The following is a 20,816-nucleotide window of genomic DNA, read 5'->3' as shown; positions in this document are numbered from 1 at the left end:
GGCTTATCAGTTTACTGTACACGCCGGATTTCCCACTTTAATTTAATTCGCCAAATAATATATGAAATCTCTCTCAGCGGTTGCTTGAAATTCCTCTTAAATTCCTAAAATGAATCATTTTTTTTTATTGAGTCAACATCAGAGAATTTTCGATTTTAGAGACTGAAACTAAATTAAAGATTTATTTGAAGAATTATGAGTCGGTATTTTACATTTGGAAATATCGAAATATAGCTTCTTAGAACCTGATGCGTAATGAAGAACGTTAAAAACCGGAAAGCATTATTATTAATAATGAAAAGCCTACAAGATATAACAAGATAATTATATAGACAATGATCTAACGGATTAATTGAATAAAAAATCAAATGAGATTTTATATCATCTTAATAACGAATTGAAAGAAGAAATTCCATTTATATTGCTTATTTTAACTAACAATAACTAAAACACTACCAACGGAAGTTTTACCATCAACCAAACAAATCGAAAAACAACCTTGAAGGTTTATTGCACTTATTAAGAGTTGAATTGACATTAAACCCAACATCTAGTAAATTTCCAGCAAATATGAGTACTTTTGGAGAGGTGTTAGTCACGCGTTTTCCTTACCGAGAATCACAATTACAATATCAAGGAACCATTAAAAATATTTTATGAATGCAAAACAATTTTGCATATACTACCTATATATGAAGATGTTTTTGTTTTTCTCGGCTTTTCGTTCACTTTATTTCCGAGAATTAACGATATTCATAAAATGCTGGCCGAAGAAGAAAAAAGTTTCACTTTTTATCATTCCAAAAGGCATTAAAATAGTTAATTGGCTTTATTTAAATATTTTGTTATTTTTTCCTTTGTCTCGCTACTAGTTGTTGCTGGATTTTTGGTGTGTTTTTTTATTCCTTCCTCATACATAAATATGTGCCAGAATCGTTTGTCGCTGCTGGCTGTCGCTATTTAGCATAATTCTTAAAGCCCAGCTCCGCACGGCTCATAACCGATAGCTCAGTTATACCAATATAGCTAAATACAACAAGCGACAACAAAAGCTAAAGATTCGGATGCGATTGAGCCCGAGACAGACACGCACCACAAAAGCAGAAAAGTTAAAAACCAAAAGCCGAAAAACCGAAAATACCAAAACCAACAGCAACAAAGTATCTTTGTCTCCGTGGATCGATCGTCGATCGGATTCGTCAAGGCCTTTTCTGACGTTGCACGTTAAAAGTTAAAAATGCAAATTGATTTCGATGAACAAATTTAATTAGCTCGCAGCTAGAATCTCTTACTGATGCTAAATTATACAAGAGTCTTTCGGAAAAAAATGGAATCCAAAAAAATCACAGACACAGAAAGCTCTGTATAAATTTAAGTCAGTGAGGCGAGTTAACCGAAATAATCAAAGTAAAGACCATAAATTATTACATGGGTTCTCTTCTGGGAGTGTGTGTGTATGTGACTGTCTGTAACCAAAAGTGTAACAAAAATTACCCCCAAAAAGTCAAGCCCAACCGGTTTCGATCAAAGGCCAGCCAAATAGTGACGTCTTTTGGCTTTTGGCTGGACCTGTGTGTCTCTTTGGGTTTCACTTTCTTTAGACCAAAGGCAATCAGCAGCTCGCTGCTAATTTCGATGTCTAAATATATATATGTCTAAAGCCCAAGACATGAATTGACCACACTTTGCTCTGTATTACCTCATTTGACTGCCTGCGTTTGTCTCCAAAAACGTTTGACATTTTCGGGCGGGCAATACAAAAAAAAAAAACAATGATAATTAACATATGCATATAGCCTTTGATATATATATATATATATATATATATCAATCCGTGTATATATATGTGCTGTATATAAATGTTGATTTTTTCGCGCTTTTTTTTCTGTATATTTTTAATTGGTTTCTTTCCACTCGACGACAACAACGGAGACGACGGCGACTGTTTCATTTCGCTTTCGTACGAGTATATACCATTTTTTTATAGCCTTTTATTATAAACTGTACTTGTTGACGTTATTTTTCAATAAGCTGCTGGCTGCTGTTGTTGTATGAATCATGGCTGAAAGAAAAATCCACACAATCATGGCCCCAAAGAACGTACGCACAATTTTGTCACCTCGTTTCTGGGGTTTCTATGATGGCGCGACCTTCTGTGTTTTTTGATCTGAAAATAGCCATCAATCAATTGGGCTATTAGCCACAATGACAGTTTGTCTTGCAGTCTCGATGGATTCCTGATTGCTTAACCACCGGATTTTATTGCTTTAGGTTTAAGTGTTTACGAGAAAAAAAAAAAAAAAAAAAAAAAAACCACCTTATCCGCAGATCTTGCAAGTGGATGCTTTAAGGGCAAGTGAAGCTGAAAGGCCCAGCACACCCACTGAATTGGAGTCAGGATCAGGATCAGAAGCAGGATCGAGATCACGATCAGGATCGCCAGGCAACAGACTTGAGATGTATGCAACCACGGGCGGCACACAGATCTATCTACAGGTGAGAACCTTCGAAGGAAGAGGCGAGTTAGAGCCCTGTGTGACAAACCACCACCCACTCCTGCAGACCTCACATCCCAGCACGGCCAGCGGAGCGGGCGGTGGCGCCGGTCCCGCTGGAGCCGCCGGTGGGGGCGTGGCCATGCAGGCGCAGAGTCCCAGTCCGGGTCCCTACATCACGGCCAACGACTATGGCATGTATACGGCCAGTCGCCTGCCACCCGGTCCCCCGCCCACCAGCACCACCACTTTCATAGCGGAGCCATCCTACTATCGGGAATACTTTGCTCCGGACGGACAGGGTGGCTATGTGCCGGCCAGCACGAGATCTTTGTACGGCGACGTGGATGTTTCCGTATCGCAGCCCGGCGGAGTGGCCCTCACCTACGAAGGCCGCTTTGCCGGCAGCGTTCCCCCGCCCGCCACCACCACCGTGCTGACCAGCGTCCACCACCACCAGCAGCAGCAGCATCAACAGCAGCAGCAGCAGCAGCAGCAACAGCACCACCAACAACAACACCATCCACAGGATGGCAAGAGCAACGGCGGAGCCACGCCCCTCTACGCCAAAGCCATCACGGCAGCGGGTCTCACGGTGGATCTGCCAAGTCCGGATTCGGGCATTGGCACAGATGCCATCACGCCGCGGGATCAGACCAACATCCAACAGGTACAGACAGCCCTCGATAAACAGTAACACAGAGTACCATCGATATCAGAATCTTCGGCTGATTGTAAAAGTAGAAATTGTAGTAAAGTGTTTGACTAATTGCGTGCGTGTCCATTTAAAACTTAGTACATAACCAACTTTAAATTAGAGGTAGTCTATGGTATTTATTTAAATATTTTTTAGCAGGCCTAGACCATAAAACACTTGAAAAGCATCCCACAAATAACCATTCCATTGAAATATGTACTAATAGTAGAGTGTTTGTCTAAAGCATGGCGTGTCAATTGTTATGTCATAATATGCAATTTAATATTTAGCAAAGAAAAACGTAGAGTTTGTCTTTTGTATTTTAATACTCTCCCAAATAACCAGCAAAATTCAGTATAAAATAATAGAGTGTTTGACTAAAGCGTGTCCATTATTGTGTTATAAAATACAATTCATTATTATGCCAACAAAAATTTAGAGCTTGGCTTTTGTCCTGTCTTGCTTACATAGATAAGAGCTTTATTTACATTTATTATATTTTCTTGACTATGTTTGTTTGTCTACCATAATGTTTTCAGCATTTTAATGAGTTACATATCAATTCTCCTCGAAAACAGTCCTTCGATTACACGGAGCTGTGTCAGCCGGGCACGTTGATCGATGCCAATGGCAGCATACCCGTGAGTGTGAATAGCATCCAGCAGAGGACAGTGGTGCACGGCAGCCAGAACAGTCCTACCACCTCGCTGGTGGACACGAGCACCAACGGATCCACGCGGTCGCGGCCCTGGCACGACTTTGGCCGCCAGAATGATGCCGATAAAATACAAATACCAAAAATGTAAGTCGCTTGATAAATCCATTAAATATAGGACAGGAAATGTGATGCAGTGATTGGGCTTTAAAATAAAAAAGCCTCATAAAGAAAGTAATCATTGAAAATAGTCTATATAAGGATAGGAGAGTTAGATTTAGTTTTTATCAAAAATCTAAGCCTGTTTTTCTTATACAAAACAAATTATATACATTAAAAATCTTTTCAAATCAAAAAGATTACAAACATTTGTTCACTTGCGCCTTAGATGAGTCCTGGTGCTTACAATATCAACTCCCCAAAAAATCTCTTTAAAATTTCATGCTTTAGAACACAACTAAAGCTTTAGAAACTTATATTCATAAACTGCAATATGTGTTTCTTGATAGAATATACATAACTTAACTTAACTTAAACAGCTTAAATCCCACTTTTAACATTTTAAATGAGCCCATATGATAACCCCATAACTCAACAACCCTACCAACTTTATAAATTCCCTCCGATAGCTTCACAAACGTGGGCTTCCGCTACAATTTGGAGAGCCCCATCAGCTCATCGCAGAGGCGCGAGGACGATCGCATCACCTACATCAACAAGGGTCAGTTCTACGGAATTACGCTGGAGTATGTGCACGATGCGGAAAAGCCCATCAAGAACACCACCGTCAAGGTAGGATCCAAAATCTATATGCTAAGCTATATGTTGGGAGGGAACGAGGGGAAGGGGAGCTTTGTCAATCAAGTTCGTGCTGCTTGTTTTCCATTCTTTGGTGTGTTTTGTTTATGCCATCAACACCACATGAACACATGAACAGATGAAGGGGAAAATGGGAAAATGTGGCGAGGCCAACCCTTCGTTACCGGGGCGATTTGTCAGGGAATCTGTGTGTCGGCTTCTTGTTGGGATTTTAGTCCTTCTTAGTCCTACCCCGAGGTGCGATCGCCACCCCTTTGCTCAATTACACCCATTCCATATCCTGCTGAATGATAAATGATACTGAGAACTCGCGAGTGCGAGTGTAAAAGCGAGATCCCTTGATGAGAATTTGAATATCGCGTTCAATGCAAATTGCCGGTAGTCTTTCACTACGAATGTTTGTTCAGGACGATCGCTCAAGGAGTAGGAGCAGGACAATACCCGTCAACATCATCAATCAGATAAGCTTAAATGACGTCTGAAGATGCAAATGCAAATTGAAAACTGAAAACTGAAAACGGAACCGTTGAGAGCCGAAGAATGACATCAAAGTTACAGTTGAAAGTGGTAAATGGTAAATGGTAAATGGGTTGAGGAAATGAAACGGGAAGCGGAACTGGCAGAACTGTAGGCTAAGTAAACAACAATTGAAATTAAAGAAATACGAATCCGAGTCCTTGTCATTTGCATACGCAAAGAGAGCGATAAAAAAAATGAATAAAGAACGAAGGAAACTTGCAACAAAAACTTTAAGTAACGTAGCCAAATGAAACGCAGAGATCTTCAGATACGAGCTTAACCTTTCCTTCCCTGTACTTCTCAAGTTCTTGGCTCTCAGATTACCATAAAAGTGCCATATTTTGCAGGGCTCGACAAAAAAGTGTCAAAATTAATTTACGAGTTTATTTGTTTAGAGCTGCGCGCCCTTAACCAAAAAAAGCAGAAACAGAAACAGAAAGAAGTTCCCAAACACTTTCAGCATTTGCATAACCCAATCTAACGGGGAAAACTAATGCAAGAAAAAAGAGAACCGAATCGGGAGTGAAAACTGAGTATAATTTACGAGCTGATTAGCCCATGAATATGTAAAGACTTTCAGTCCCGAAGAAAACACACAAAAATATTTATGCTGTAATCAGCTAACCCCCGAGATTCCTCAGGAAAAAGATGATCCTCGCAAGGGTTGCGCTTGCAATTTCGAAATTGTTTCCTTTTTCGGAACTCAGCTATCTCTGCGCTTCCTTAATTATTCAAAATGTAAAAAAATAGACACATAAATGATAGAGAAAAAATGCAAATGCTGGAAAAACAATAGGACCTCGAATGAACAGAAGATACAAACTGAGTTGGACGTTTTTCTGCTAAATCGAATTCGTCCCTTTGTCCTCGCAGGACTCGCAATGCCTAATCCTTTTGACTTTTAAGGCGTAGGGTGCGATCTGCCGAGTTGTGAGTTGAGTGTCACAACGCATATATGTCAGAGCATTGAACCCTATCCTTGGGATAGTATAAACGGATTAGGACCATGTCTGCCAAACGGCAACGAAAAACATGGCATTTCCTTAGAGATACAGATCTACTTTCAGCAAGATCGCTTGCGAGATCAAGGATAATGAACGAAACTGAAGACTGTAGATTTATCAAGGATGTTTCTTTATTAGATTTCCATTTCTAATTACGAGATTGTATCAAGTCTTACATTTAAATTCATTAACTTAAAAAATTACCATATATCAACATGGGAAAGTTGATTTATTCAAGAATGTATACATGAAAATACGATAATCTAATCATTAATTCAAGTGCAAAATCAGATCAAGAATGTTTATTTTTTAGATTTTCATTTTCAACTAAAATGATTTAATTAAGTCCTACATTTATTTGAAGAAATTAAATTCATTAAATTCCAAATTACCCTAAGCTTCTTGTGATTAAAGTATATCAAAATAGATACAACATAGAAGTATTTACACATAAAATACGAAAATAAAATCATTACTCCAAGTGCCATCTCAGATCAAGGATATAAACCAATTTTAATAATTTCTTTATGAAATATTCAGTTTCCAAAGTTTTCAACAAGAATTAAAACTTGATCTATTAACCATTAGATTCATAAGCATTACCCCTTGAAAGATTTTATTGATGCCACCAACAACTTGAAAATCCCTTACCAATTCAACCATTTCATCACTTTACTTTTAGTGCTTCCTTTTCGAGAATACCATAATTGAGATGAGTTAATTTTTAGTGCCCTCTTAACTTAGCCTCGCACTTAATTTAATAACCATATTTGCTTTCTGTTCTGTTCTTTTTGTGTATGTGCTTTTCTGTTATGTTCGACCGACGCAGAGTGTGATCATGCTAATGTTCCGCGAGGAGAAGAGCCCCGAAGATGAGATCAAGGCCTGGCAATTCTGGCACAGTCGTCAGCATTCCGTGAAGCAGAGAATCTTGGATGCAGGTGCGTAAAACCAACTTCTACAGCCCGATCCCCAGTCCTCAAACCCCAATCCCCTATCCAGAAATCTAAAGGAGTAGAGGCAGAAGTAGAAGTCCAGCAGCGTCGGATGCTGGACTGTTCATTTGTATTGTCTAGTATTTCTAGCAGTAAATTGTTGCTTTTTATTGAAAGGCCCGCAACGTTGCAGGAGAGTTATGACATTGATAAACGCGCATCGCGCGGCGGCAGCAACTGCGCTCCGTTTGTTTGATTGCAGATAATCTCGGTGGCTCTGTGCTGCCTGCAACATGGGGCAGCATGAGGATGCCGCTCCGGCTGCCGCTGCCACTGCCATGGCCCATCAAACATAACTCATTAGGCACTTGTCACTGGATGGCAACGCAGAAATTTCCTTAATTGTTAATACAAACATATTTTCCAATGTCCGCGATCGCCTCTGTCTCTCAACTCCTTCCACTTTTCGCCTTTCTTCTGCATCGCACATCTTTTACCCCCAAAAGCCCCTCTTACCATCTGCTCTTCTTCTCCTCAGATACAAAGAACTCGGTTGGCCTCGTTGGCTGCATCGAGGAAGTGTCGCACAATGCCATCGCCGTCTACTGGAATCCGCTGGAGAGCTCCGCCAAGGTAAGTTCTGTTCATTCTAGATCTCATTTCTATGGCCATCGTAGTTATGGAACTCAAGCATACCCTTCACTTGCAAGGTTTTGCATTTTGCAATCACTTTTATCACACCCAAAGTCAAGATATTTTACCATGTTCAAAGTAAAGTATATTTTTAACTAATAGACTTTTAGGTTTCTCTTTCGGCTTAGCAAGAAATAGTATTATGTTTATTGGATATTAGTTTATTTTTCATTAATTTAATTAATCTTTTTGAACAATCAATATTTAGCAAGTTTGTTCTTACAAAACAATCAAACAATTAGAGGTCATTTAAATGAACTTTGATAAATGAATTGTGTTTGCTTAATCCAATTTTCATAACAATCTCATGCGAAAACGCCAAACAAATATGTGAACTCATTTATTACATATCACACCCCATTTGCAGTATCAATCACACGAATTCCATAAACACTTAGAACCCTCAACAAATTACAGGGTATCTGTAGGTCATCATCGCCCGTCGACTTCTGTGTGCCTTTATGTGTTTTTCCCTCTCAACCATTTTGTTTACTTCGAGCGCCGCCTCAATTAAAAATGAGAAAAAAAGCAAGAAAAAATTCAGCGCGACACTTTTATAAAGAAGACGGAGATAGCAGATACGTAAAGTCCTCTCTATATCTTTTTTCCATGTATGTACAAGTATTTGTGTGTGTGTGAGCCAAGAATTAATTTCTGATTTATTTTCAATTGCGAGTAAAACGCAAATTATTCAGCCAGTGTCGCCATTGCTGTGGCCATCCCTTTCTGTCGCCCGCTGTCCGGCATTCGCCCCCTCTCTTTCCCCCTCACAGCCAATGCGAGTGTGTGTGTGTGTTTTTTTTTTCAAAAGAATAATTTATGCATTTATTTATTTATGACACTTAGTTTTAATCACTTACTCGCAAATGCCTGGAACTAAGCCTGCGACTGAGTTTTGCTTCTGAAGTCCGGTGGTTGTATTTCGCCTTTGCTTTTTTGCTTTTTTTTAGCTTTTGCTACTTTTGCTGCTATAACCGCAGATCAAGCGAACGAGCTCCCACCGCGTTTTAATTTAGCAATTATCAAGCATTTTAATCGGTGGAAAATATTTGCAATTCTATTGCAACAAGCGCCAGTAGTAAGACCAGTATGCCAGTCAGCCCTCATATTACGTATACGCCATGGCGTCGGAATGGTTTTATCCTTTGCCTCGCTCCGCCCACCTGCACGGTGAAAAAAATAGCAAACCCTTTTCTGTTTCGAATGCTTTCTTATTCAAATTGTTATAGTATAGTATAGCATATTTATTTAATATTTTTCGCTTTACACTTTGAACCAAGATAGACTCAAATGCCATCAAATTTAAGAAACAACAATCTAAATGATAGCTCTCATTTTTTAAAGATTTTTGTCAAGCCTTTTTCAAAGTTGTAAAATACAACTTTAAACGCATCAATAATAACAAAGTTATTCAAACTGCAGATTGGACTTATCTAAATAATGGTATGGTGTACTTAAAACCGTTTAAAATATACTACTATCTATAAGGAAATATGCATAGCTTTTAAAATATAACTGTAATGTTCCATCCATTTCAATTATTTTAAATCCTTATGGCCCAAGTAAAGACATTTATTCATTGCGCCAGTCATTACGTGTGTTAATAGATTTTAAGATGCTTGGCGATATTTTTTTCGCCAAGTGTCCATTTAACCCGACTCGAATGCCTTTGGCAAAAATGTGAAAAATATTGTGAAAAACAAATGCCAAAACCGAATTGATTTTCATTCAAGTTCAGTGACTTCTGTGTGTGAGCAGGCTGCCAAATTGGTCAGCAGTTATTAACTGGCTGGCCATAAGTGCATTTCCCCCCGCCCACTCGCATTTGATAGAGCTTTTTATTTACAAATTGTTTACGCGCTGAGATGTTAATCCCAGCATCCCCATCTCCATCCCCATCCCCATCTCCATCTACATCTCCATCCCCATCCCGACATCACATCGTGTTCGTCTTCGAGGAGAGAGTCAAGTCAAGTCGCCTTTTGGTTTGACTTGGCTCGCATAATGTCGATTTCGTTTTATGCCGTTAGCTGCTGCATCTGTATCTCCATCTTTTGCAGTCGAATGAGTGTGTGTGTGTATCTGCGAGACGCGATATAGTGCCTTTCCCAGCGGCAAAACTTTCGTACGCACCGACACGCAGGTGCTTCGCCCCTCGCTTTTCGCTTATATGGTACGCGCCCGCTAATTATTCACATTAAATACTGCTCGTCCACATCTTGGTCTTTGGTTTGCTGGATGTGGGGATGTTGGAGGCTGGGATATGGATGTGGATGTGGATGTGGATGTTGCGACTGTGACTGCTGCACTTTTACCATTAAGATTGTTTCCTTTGGTATTTTTGCGTTGATGGATTTTCTTTTTATTTTTTTTTATTTTTTTTTTTTTTTACTGTCCGACGACTGTCTGGCGAACTGAACTCAAACTCCGACTTCGACTGCAACTCAAACTCGGACTTGGCATGCTTAAAATGCCTCGGTACACAGATACTATAACACAGACACAGATACAGATAAAGTTGCACACACCTTGCACTGAATCGAAGTCGAACTAAAAATGAATTGGATGCGATACAAAGTCGCGGCTCTACTTGGCTCGTTACTTGGCTTAAAGGCCCCTCGATGCCTCAGTTTTCAGGCCATCTTATTGGCCCGGTCCATGGTCCATGGTCCACAGTCCACAATCCATGGTCCTCTGTGTATTGCCTTGTTATTGTCTCTCCTTCAGTTTCAGTTTTTGTCTTCATTTTTGCTCTTTGCCGAGTGCGTTGGAATGTTTTAAACTGTCGTGGGCATAAAGAGGACATCGACTTAATAGAGAGAAAACAATTGCCTTCTAATAGCAGACGCATTTCAGTTTTTGTCATCCCATATAATTTCTTTTTATGTTCATAATTGTTTACATTTGTATATTTTATGGCATTTCTCACATTCGCATTGTTTCTCTTTTCTTTTCTTTTGATTTTCTTTAAAAAAAAACAGATCAACATTGCGGTTCAGTGCTTGAGCACGGATTTCAGCAGTCAAAAGGGAGTTAAGGTGAGTTTATCATTTCTTATATGTTTATTTTAAAGCCAACTATTTTCTTTTAAAACTAAAATTAAAGTATATAAGTTAAGTTCCTTTTTTTTCTTACAAAGAGACATGAATTTTATTTTGTTTTTCATTAATGACATTATTGGTATTTTAAAGAAATCATCAATCATTTTCAAAGTATAACTTTGAATTCAAAAACAAGAAATCAAACGTATATTAAAATTTTTAATTATTTTAATACCTGGCCAAATTATTAGTCAATTTTTCTAGTAAGTTAAAGTTTTTATCCTTTTGTGAGAATCAAAATAGTTATATTTTTTTCCCCTTATTTGGGTAACCAAATACTTTTTTGTTAAATTTTTAGAAATGCCCATTTTGATTAAACCATTCTTTATTTATAAGTAACCTAAATACGTTTCTCAGAGGAAAATAATTGTGCCCGCCTTTCTGTAAATGAAATTCAACTCAGGCACATTTCCTTTGATGGGTTAAGTAATAACCAATTTAATGCCAACTTGTTAATGGCGAATCAATGCGGCCAAAGAAGCGATCCAGATCGATGGATGGGAAGAGTGGATCGGAGTGTGTTTTTCCCCTTCTCATCGAAGCGATCAGCATTCAGAGCAGTCGTCTTGACAACGGTCAGGCTGAAGATACGTAGGCAGGGGATTTCTTCTGCCACCTGCCTCATGCCACATGCCTCCTGCCGCACCAATCGCCCATCCCATCCACCTTCTGGCAAAGCGGATTGCACATCCTCCTGACCGGAGTTGTAATGCGTACATTAAGTCTGATATTTCATTGACAGAAACACAGGCAGAACTCGTTGCTTTTCATTAAAAGAGAGCGCTTAAAGGTACAGTGGAGCTTGCGTGGCAAGAAAATAGCACTCAAAGATAATATCTAGTTTGAATTTGTTCTAAATTTAAATAGCATTCCTTTAATTTGAAGATTTTTCAAATTGAGTCGAGCTTATGTCGACAACTTTTGCCCATTTAGATATTTATATATAAGGATTAAGCTATAATCCTTTTTTAAGAGTCCCTAACTCTTTTATTTACTAAACCACCAAATGAAGTAGGAATCATTTTTCTCCGTGTGGCAGCGAGTGTGGGCAATAGGCAAATCAAATTATGCACTTGCCACGACATGTTGCACACACACTCGCCCAACGGATGTTGGCAGTTTAACATCACCCCGGCCACGCCCCTTTGGCTCCGGCCACGCCCCCCAGCCCAAATGACAACGGCTAATTGCAGCTGTTGCAAGTTGCTGTGCTGCTGCTGCTGCTGCTGTTGCGATTGCGATTGCGATTGCTGTCCGGCGGCAACTCTCGAGTAGCAACTCTCGATTGCCCCCGGGCAATTTGAATGATACAATGATACGGGAGCATTGTGATATTAATACGGATGATTCTGTTTATTCCAGGGCCTGCCGCTGCACGTACAAATCGACACATTCGAGGACCCCAGAGATACGACGGTCTTCCACCGCGGCTACTGTCAGATAAAGGTCTTCTGCGATAAGGTAAGTGATTTTATTTTCCCCACTCCCAGTCCCCGAAGCAGTTCCCAAAGCAGTTCCCCTATGCCGGCAATTACGCACAGAAGGGGCACAGTAGTTCTCCCTCTGCTCTGCTCTGCTCTGCTCTGCCACGTGCAACAGGTTGATGGGCTAACTTAAAGAGGCTACGTGACGCTTTGTTTGCATTACACCGACAGAAAAGAATAAGTTACAGAACATAATATATGATAAAACTATGCTTCAAGAAAACTATTATGAAATCAAAAAGAGAAAGTGACTGCCATTCTTAAAATGCTTTACTCACCATTACTTTAATTATTTTTATATTAAATCACATTGAAAACAATTATACTTATTTTACTCGAAGAATAAATATTTTAATCAAGTTCGTATTCATTCACAACATATTTCGCATGCTTTTTTTGACAATGATTATACTTGTTTACTGAAAAAAAATTTTAAAGATTGTTTTAACAAAGTTCAGCTCGTGTTCTATAACAACATTTTTCCCTGGCCATTACCATTCAATTTAAATATCTATAGAATACATATGTTACTGGTAATACAACATGTTTTTAAATCCAGATAGATGTTTTAAAATCAATATTTACTTCTGTGATGTTTTTACAGGGAATGCTAGTCCAAGAATGGACTGAAAATCAGCTAAAAAATAAAATGTTTCTGTATGTATTTAGTTTAGATTCCCAGTGTAGTGTGTATCTGTGTGCCTGCCACTTGTTGCTGCAGCTTCTCCTTTGGATGTTGCTGCGGCTGCAACGTTTTACCGAATTGGGGGCACCGGCAGTGGCAGTGGCTGTCCGTCAGTCAGGTCGGCCTTTAGTGGAAAGCGTAACGCGTCCAAAAGTAAATGGCCAGACCAACAAGCAGATACCACACATCCACACATCCTTTCCATGCCCTTGTTTCGTATTTCGTATTTCGTGTATCTGTATCTGTACCTTCGCCTTTATGCGAACCCTTCACTTTTTCGCTTGATGGGGTTTATTAATAAATCATTTCGTGGATTTCCAATTTAATTTTCTCATATCATTACACATCCTCCGCGTCCCTGGGCCTCCGTTTGGACATGGCTTTTATTGTACACACTGGGTACACCACGATTCCCCAACCGCGATCCTCCGATCCTCCGATCCATGGCCATATCACTATCGCGTTGGGCTTATATTTCACATTTGGGGCCAGCCCTTTTTGCCCTTTTTGCCGGCCAGCGTGTGTTTATCGGTAAATGTATCAATTAAATTTCGCGTACCACGTTATTTTGCTGGGTCGCCCTGGTTCTTCCTTTTATTTTCTCTGTAGGTTTTGGGATTTTTGAAATTTTGATTTCACTGCAATTGCAGTTTCAGTTGCAGTTCCGTCGTTTGGCACCTCTGGGCCACAGTCGCCAATTATGAATCTTTAAGTTTGCCCCCAGGCGGTAGGCCCTAAAAACAGATACAAAATTACGAGAAATTCTGCAGCATGTACAATGTTGAAAGGGGAACCTTTGTCTTGGCGGATAACTGTCATTTTGTTTCTTTTTTTTTGTTTTTCAACTTGTGCATTTCGGTAGATACTTTCCCCAAAAACGGAGGAAATTGGTGGGGAAATAATTTACGTAACATTGGTATTTTTATGGGTCTTTTAATGATTAGCTGACGGTTATTTGCTTAAAAATACTTGACTTGTAATTGTGTTTTCAAAATCCTGTAGTAAAAGTTAATAATTACATCCAAATTCCTTATACTCTTATTTTATTAATCAATTATTTAAAGATTTCTTCTCGCCATTTGAAAAAAAAAATTTTCTTAATTTTTATTCAAGATAAGGAATTTTTCACTGAATTTTTGTAGAGTTTCTTAGCTAATTACAACAGTATTCACTATTTAAAAATTTTCTTGCAACCGAATATAGAATTTACTACAAACAAAAAAAGTATCTTAACAACTAAACTTTTGTTACATGAATTTTAAACTATTGGGTATGAAAACTTTCCTAAATTAATACCAGGAAAGCATCAAAATAAGACTACAGTTTTAGATTCTTCGGTATAAAAATTAATCCTAAAATTATAGGGGTTCATTTATTTAAAATTGAGAGGATACTTATATATTAATACTGTCTGTAGTTCACTTTTAAGATACACTTATCAAAACTAAACTTTTTTTTTTGATGTAACCTTTTTTTTGTGAGATTTTTTTTTGTGTGCATTTCATTTTATGTCACAACTTCATTTAACAAAATCTTCTGCATTACCTCTTAATGAAGTATTTGAGCACATGGCAAATCATTATAGAATTTAGCTAACGTTAATGCTAATGGTAATGTCCCTCCCGCCTCCTCGAAAAGTGTCTGCCCACTGGCGGCCGGGTGTCCTCTGTCTTCGTCATACTTTGAAGTCGATTAACAGCCTCCAAAAAGGAGGTAAGGTAAAAACGTGCAGAAGAGAAGGCTCAGACTCAGACTGCGGCGATCATTGACCGCATTGGGCGATTCGAGACGCCGTCGCCTTGGCTTGTTGCAAGTTGCAAGTTGCCTGTTTGGCGATATTTTTGCCGAGATAAAATAAAAGTAATAAAATACAGTTATTTACATGCCACACACACACATTGAGCACATGGCTCTAGGCTAAAATGCTTTGTGATAAGCACAAGAACTTGGCTTAAAATGGGATGTGATGGGAGGGGGGGATGTTCAGACATCCTTGCATAATATGAAGCCCCAAGTAGATTGCTTGCAACATATCACTTCCTGTGCTGCTGTTGTAGTCACCTGCCTTCCTGCAGCAGCTTCCATCGCTCAATTGCTGATTTTTAATTACAAATGCAAAGTGCAACAGCAGCAACATACTGCAACATACTGCATCTGCCTGCACACGCAAACTAGCAATCACCGGCGGACAAAGTAGCCAACAGACTATATATTATATAGTATAGGCATCCGTGTGATCTCCACAAAAGAGCCAGAGTGTGAGTGTGCAATCAGGCAACAAGCAGGTGGGCAGCTGCTGATGCTGCTGCTGCTGCTGCTGCTGTTGATGTTGTTGCTGCTGCTGCTGCTGCTGCTGGCCCAGACAAAGTATTTTTCTTGCTTGGTTCGGGGCGCCGCCAGATTATTTATTATGTATGCATATTTATGCTGCATCTCTAAGTATTTTATAATAATTTTTCCCCATTTTTTTTTCGACTCTGACCCTAACGGTGTAGACCATTTTGCCAAAAGTGGCCGACAGACGGACAGACGGACACAGTCTCCAACTGAGAAATCCACTGCGGTGGCGGCTTTGTCTCTGTGCGACATCGCAGCTCCCCAGGCGAGAAACTCGTTTCTCTCATTCGCTATTTTGATTTTTTCCTTCATTTTTCCTCGGCTTTGGCTGCCTGCGATTTTTGCAACTGCAACAAGATGTGCGGCGTGATGCAGCTTATGGCACTGCCAGCCAAGCCATACACGAATTTAATTAATAAGTAAAGAAATATCAAAAAAGGTGGCATCCATGCATTTGATTGATTGCTAATTACACGCTGGCCCCGTGCACCTGTGCGCCTGCGCACTGGGAATACGCCAGTGGCACTGGCAGAGCTGGACTTTCGCAACCCACCTGGAAGCATCTTCAGCGCACTCGAAATTCCAAAGATTCGACTCCAAAAAGTGGCCACAAGAAATAGCCTAAAATATTAATAAGTATCTCTTAAACTCTCAGATTGCATTTAAAAGTATTTTAATTTAATCAGGGAACGTTTCGACTCGAGGCAATGGTCACAGGAAAAAGCTCGAAATGTGGACACTGAATTACATTTATAAACTGTCACTTAGAATCTCAAACTGCACTCTTTGATATAGTAACGGAATGTCACAATTGCCTAAAGCCAAAATCTAAAATAGATTTCACAGAAAATTAATCAAATTAAAACAGAAAAAGAAATATTTAGAACTCCTTTCATCAGAAGTGATCAAAAGGAAATAGCCCAATATGATTTTAATGCAATGAATGGATTTTACTTTCGCTTCGTTTTATTTCAAATTAAATCCCTAAAATTGGACTGACACGAACTTTAATGCATAAATAACTATTTCAATATAACATATATAAGTATAAATTGAATTACATTAAAGTTAAAGAAACTTATGACTTGCTTAACTATTCTTGGGCACTTGAAATTTGAAAAGCTGAAATGTATAAATATTATAACAAAAAAAAAATAATAATAACTTTAACCTTTTTAATTTACAATCTAAAGTAAAAACGCTCTGGTCGAATCGCTTAAGCCGCTGTAACTTCTTCAGTTTTTCTCCAAACTTTGTGTGTCAAAAAAACAATCTAAAAAAACATTGTAGATTAAAATAAAAAATATAAAACTGCCTCTTTTATTTAACCGCTGCTTTATGTGAGCACCCATTTCCCTATTTTTTCCCCTTTCTAATAGTATCTTTCAATATGTTTTTGTAGGGTGCCGAGCGCAAGACGCGCGACGAGGAGCGACGGGCCGCCAAGCGAAAGATGACCGCTACGGGCAGAAAGAAGCTGGACGAGCTGTACCATCCGGTGACGGATCGGTCCGAGTTCTACGGCATGCAGGACTTCGCCAAGCCGCCGGTGCTGTTCTCGCCTGCGGAGGACATGGAGAAGGTAGGTCAGCTGGGCATTGGCGCTGGCTCCGTGCAGGGCATGACATTCAACCCCCTGAGCAACGGCAACTCCAACTCCAACTCGCACTCGTCCTTGCAGAGCTTCTACGGCCATGAGACTGACTCGCCGGACCTGAAGGGGGCCTCGCCGTTCCTGCTCCACGGCCAGAAGGTGGCCACGCCGACGCTCAAGTTCCACAACCACTTTCCACCCGACATGCAGACGTGAGTAAAAATCGTCCATCCATCTTAGCCAGCCCATCCTACGCTCAGTTGAGTTGAGAAACTAATTGAATTTCAAGCAAATGCCAAGGTATCTTTGAGGTTCGATATATGCAATGGGTAGTTATCGAGTCAAAATATAAGAAAGTTATAAGCCATTTGTAAATTCCTTATTGCAGGAGCATTTATAATGATTAAGCCAATTACAAAAAAAATTTTAGCAGTTAGCGAAACATTTGAAAAAATTAAAACTTCAATTTCTCTGGTTCACGCTGATCCAAAGAACAAGCGTGTATTAGCCTTGTTTTTGAAACATTTAATAAGTGTTACTTTTACTTTTTTAAAATGTTATAGATCTCTCTGTTCTCTTTTAAATACATTTTTAATCAAAACACATTTGATTTGCTTATAATTGTTAAACAAAAATATTTAGAGACTTAAAAAAACGATTAATGATTGTAGATCTAGAAGGTTAAATATAATTCCATTGGCAATTTCGAGATTTTCAATAATTCTTATCCTGAGAGTAGGAACCTTTAATTAAATTCAAACTAATTTAAATTTTATTTGTTTTCTTTTCTTCCTATATTTAACCCAACTAATGCAGCGATAAAAAGGACCACATACTGGACCAGAACATGCTGCCCAGCACACAACTGACCGACTTTGGTCCTCCCATGAAGCGCGGCAGGATGACGCCGCCCACTTCGGAGCGTGTGATGTTGTATGTGCGGCAGGAGAACGAGGAAGTCTACACGCCCCTCCACGTGGTACCGCCCACCACGATCGGCCTGCTGAATGCGGTAAGCACACGCAAACCCCAAAACCCCCAAAAACCACAACCCCCAACCTCAAACCTCCAAAAAGCCTTAAACCCAAACCCCAACCCAAAAATCCCAAATCTAAAACAAATCAAAACCAAACTCGTTCTAATGGTTAACATACCTTTTCTGTAATTTTGTTCATTTTGGTCTAATTGGATCTGCTGAAAAGAAATCAAACAAATGAAGCGCCAAAATGTTCAATCTCTAAAATCGTTAATCGACTAAGACTAAAGCATAAATCAACTAAAAATCAGCCATATCTTAAACGTTACTCACCCGAAGAAATTCGATAATTTGTAACCTGTAGTTGGAACTAATTACGAACCATTTCATAATTAAATCTCATCCAAGGTATATACACATACACGTGTATATACACTGACCAAAATAAATTCTATCCTCCGTACACATACCGCACACTAAAGCACAAAAAGATATATATAGAAGCAACGTACACTGAAACCCAAAATAAAAAGATTGGCTGACCACAGAAATGAACAAAATTACACTAAGAAAAACAGCGAGTTATAAGAGAAATATTTTAGCCGCAAAAGAAAAAAAACAGAACAACAAAACAACAAAACAGACAAAACAAAACATCATATTTCTCTCGTTTCTCAATTGCAGATTGAAAACAAATACAAAATCTCAACAACGAGCATAAATAACATTTATCGCACAAACAAGAAGGGGTAAGTAAGCAAGTTCTAGCAGATCTAACAGATAGCAAAAACACAGATACAGATACACCCACACAGAGAGCAATACACACCAGAATGCATCCTTCCCCTCTCACATCATTGTAGATTAACCCCTAGTTAAATAAATCTAACTCGAATCGTGTGCTAACTTTTTGCATGGGTGTAGTGATCTATTTGGGAGTAAAGATCATAAGCAGATAACTAACCTTATTGCCCCGTTTCTTTTTCCAGGATTACTGCGAAAATTGACGATGACATGATATCGTTCTATTGCAACGAGGACATTTTCCTGCTGGAGGTGCAACAAATCGAGGACGACCTGTACGATGTGACGCTCACGGAGCTGCCAAATCAGTAGCCCTGGCAGTATGGGTAGCTCCCCAACTCAAAAACTACACACAAAACACGGACACAAGATGTTGTTTCAATAAGCCATTTTCCATAGAGCCTAAGTCTTAATATCGTAGTTGTAATGGGAACCGAAACAAATCGAAAGTTAAAAGCTAACAGAATACAATACTTATGTAAAATGATATATACTATGCTTAAAATTCGATTTAGTTATTTAGCAACAATGAGATTATCTAAAATTTTTTGATCAAATTTTACATTCTCGCTATGTCTATAGATACTTGTGTAAGCCCTAATCGTAATCGTAGTACCGTGTATTTATGCTCATATATAGTAACCCCCCAAAATATATATGTGTGTAAGCGGAGTGCAAAAGTGTCTGTCCAGTAGGAAATAAGTCTCGTTTCCGCTCCCCTGCTTATGCTAAGACCTTAGGTCCAGGGCAAGTAAGAGTTACAGAATCTATCTATTAGGTGTATCTAACGCAACCACATTAGCTCTACACGAACTCTAGACGTAATCATTTTATATGTTCGGCTTAAGCGTTTTACTTGTTGAATATAAAATTGTAAAATTATTTTTGAAAAACCCACACAAAACACAAATCGTTTGTTCTATATTTCTGTTTCAAAACAAAGCTAACACGTTACCCCTTTCCCCCCCTCTCTGTTATGTATAATTAGGATCTCTGTACACAAAAACATAATGAGGAGAACTTCGAAGAACGAGAAAATTGGTATAAACAAATAATAACAATTTCGAAGTATCGTAGTTACCCTTAAATCTAGATATACACCTAGGGATAAGAACACTCTGCAATAAAACATGTTGATAAAAATCGTAGTTAAGTCCAAGCTAAGGCAAAAAGAAAATCGAAAAAAACAACTTTAAAAATATTTGTGTGCATTTGTTGAAAAACAAAAAAATATCTAATGAACAATGATCAACCGAGAAAGTTGATTCAAAACTAAACAATTAAAAAAAAGGATCGATAATCAACGGTAGCACCCATAAAAGATCGCAACATTCGTATGAATATAGACACAGATATATATGATATGTATAGGGATAATAACGTTTACAATCTTTGTTTGCCATAATTAACAGTTTAATTTAATTAACGAAATGTTTTGTGTACAATGTTATTTGAATTCAAGCAGAGACTTCACCGCGAGATTTGCTTGGAACTACGAATACTCCGCATCGATTGCTACAATTTTGAACAGTACGAGTTCAATGCTCAATATTATTATTAATTGTTTATTAATTGTAATCCCCCCTCTAACGTCTACACCCCCTCACCCCTTAATATTGCTCTTTTTTCTTGTCTCTGTCGCGCAACTCTTTTGCGAGAGGGAAAACCATTTTCCACTTGACATTTTCGGTGTTGTACATCACAATTTGTTTTTAATTTTAGCCCTTAGTTCTAATTGTACTATTCAAGATTACACAATATTATGATATGAAATGAGAGAAGATAATATATCAGAGGATATGAAATGAAATGATGATGATGATGAATCGAAAATCTTGCCGGCATGTTATAATTCTTTATGTTTAGTTATCATAACCCTTAAGTTCTACGCTCTTTCTATATATTGTATACACAAAACATACACATATATTTTAAAAGCCAATAATTTATTTTTTGTTACTGTTGGAAAAACAATTCCACAATAAATAGAAAAGCGAAAAAAAACACACAAAAAAAAC

General features: G+C 38.6%; 1 protein-coding gene across 14 annotated transcripts in view; it reads left to right on the top strand.

The window, feature by feature from the left end:
- The window catches only part of LOC108144429 (protein grainyhead), a 46,087-nt gene extending 26,379 nt beyond the window's left edge, over positions 1–19,708 (top strand). For 6 of the 14 annotated variants that reach the window (XM_017269296.2, XM_017269295.2, XM_041707748.1 and 3 more), the window contains 12 exons: positions 2,329–2,496; positions 2,563–3,165; positions 3,771–3,994; positions 4,477–4,639; positions 7,019–7,130; positions 7,663–7,757; positions 10,799–10,855; positions 12,281–12,379; positions 16,827–17,230; positions 17,835–18,030; positions 18,679–18,743; positions 18,984–19,708. In XM_017269296.2, coding sequence (XP_017124785.2) covers positions 2,329–2,496; positions 2,563–3,165; positions 3,771–3,994; positions 4,477–4,639; positions 7,019–7,130; positions 7,663–7,757; positions 10,799–10,855; positions 12,281–12,379; positions 16,827–17,230; positions 17,835–18,030; positions 18,679–18,743; positions 18,984–19,110 — 2,313 coding nt within the window. In that variant the 3' untranslated portion in view covers positions 19,111–19,708. Of the gene's footprint in view, positions 1–2,328; positions 2,497–2,562; positions 3,166–3,731; positions 3,995–4,476; positions 4,640–7,018; positions 7,131–7,662; positions 7,758–10,798; positions 10,856–12,280; positions 12,380–16,826; positions 17,231–17,834; positions 18,031–18,678; positions 18,744–18,983 lie in introns of all 14 variants that reach the window. The other 8 variants (XM_017269299.2, XM_017269298.2, XM_017269304.2 and 5 more) reach the window with 6 other exon arrangements.
- Positions 19,709–20,816: the final 1,108 nt, after the last annotated feature.

The sequence above is a fragment of the Drosophila elegans genome, unplaced genomic scaffold (assembly GCF_018152505.1).
Source record: "Drosophila elegans isolate 14027-0461.03 unplaced genomic scaffold, ASM1815250v1 contig_183, whole genome shotgun sequence".
NCBI lineage: Eukaryota > Metazoa > Arthropoda > Insecta > Diptera > Drosophilidae > Drosophila > Drosophila elegans.
The sequence above is the reverse complement of the archived record's forward strand: the minus strand, read 5'-3'. Positions and strand labels throughout refer to the sequence as shown.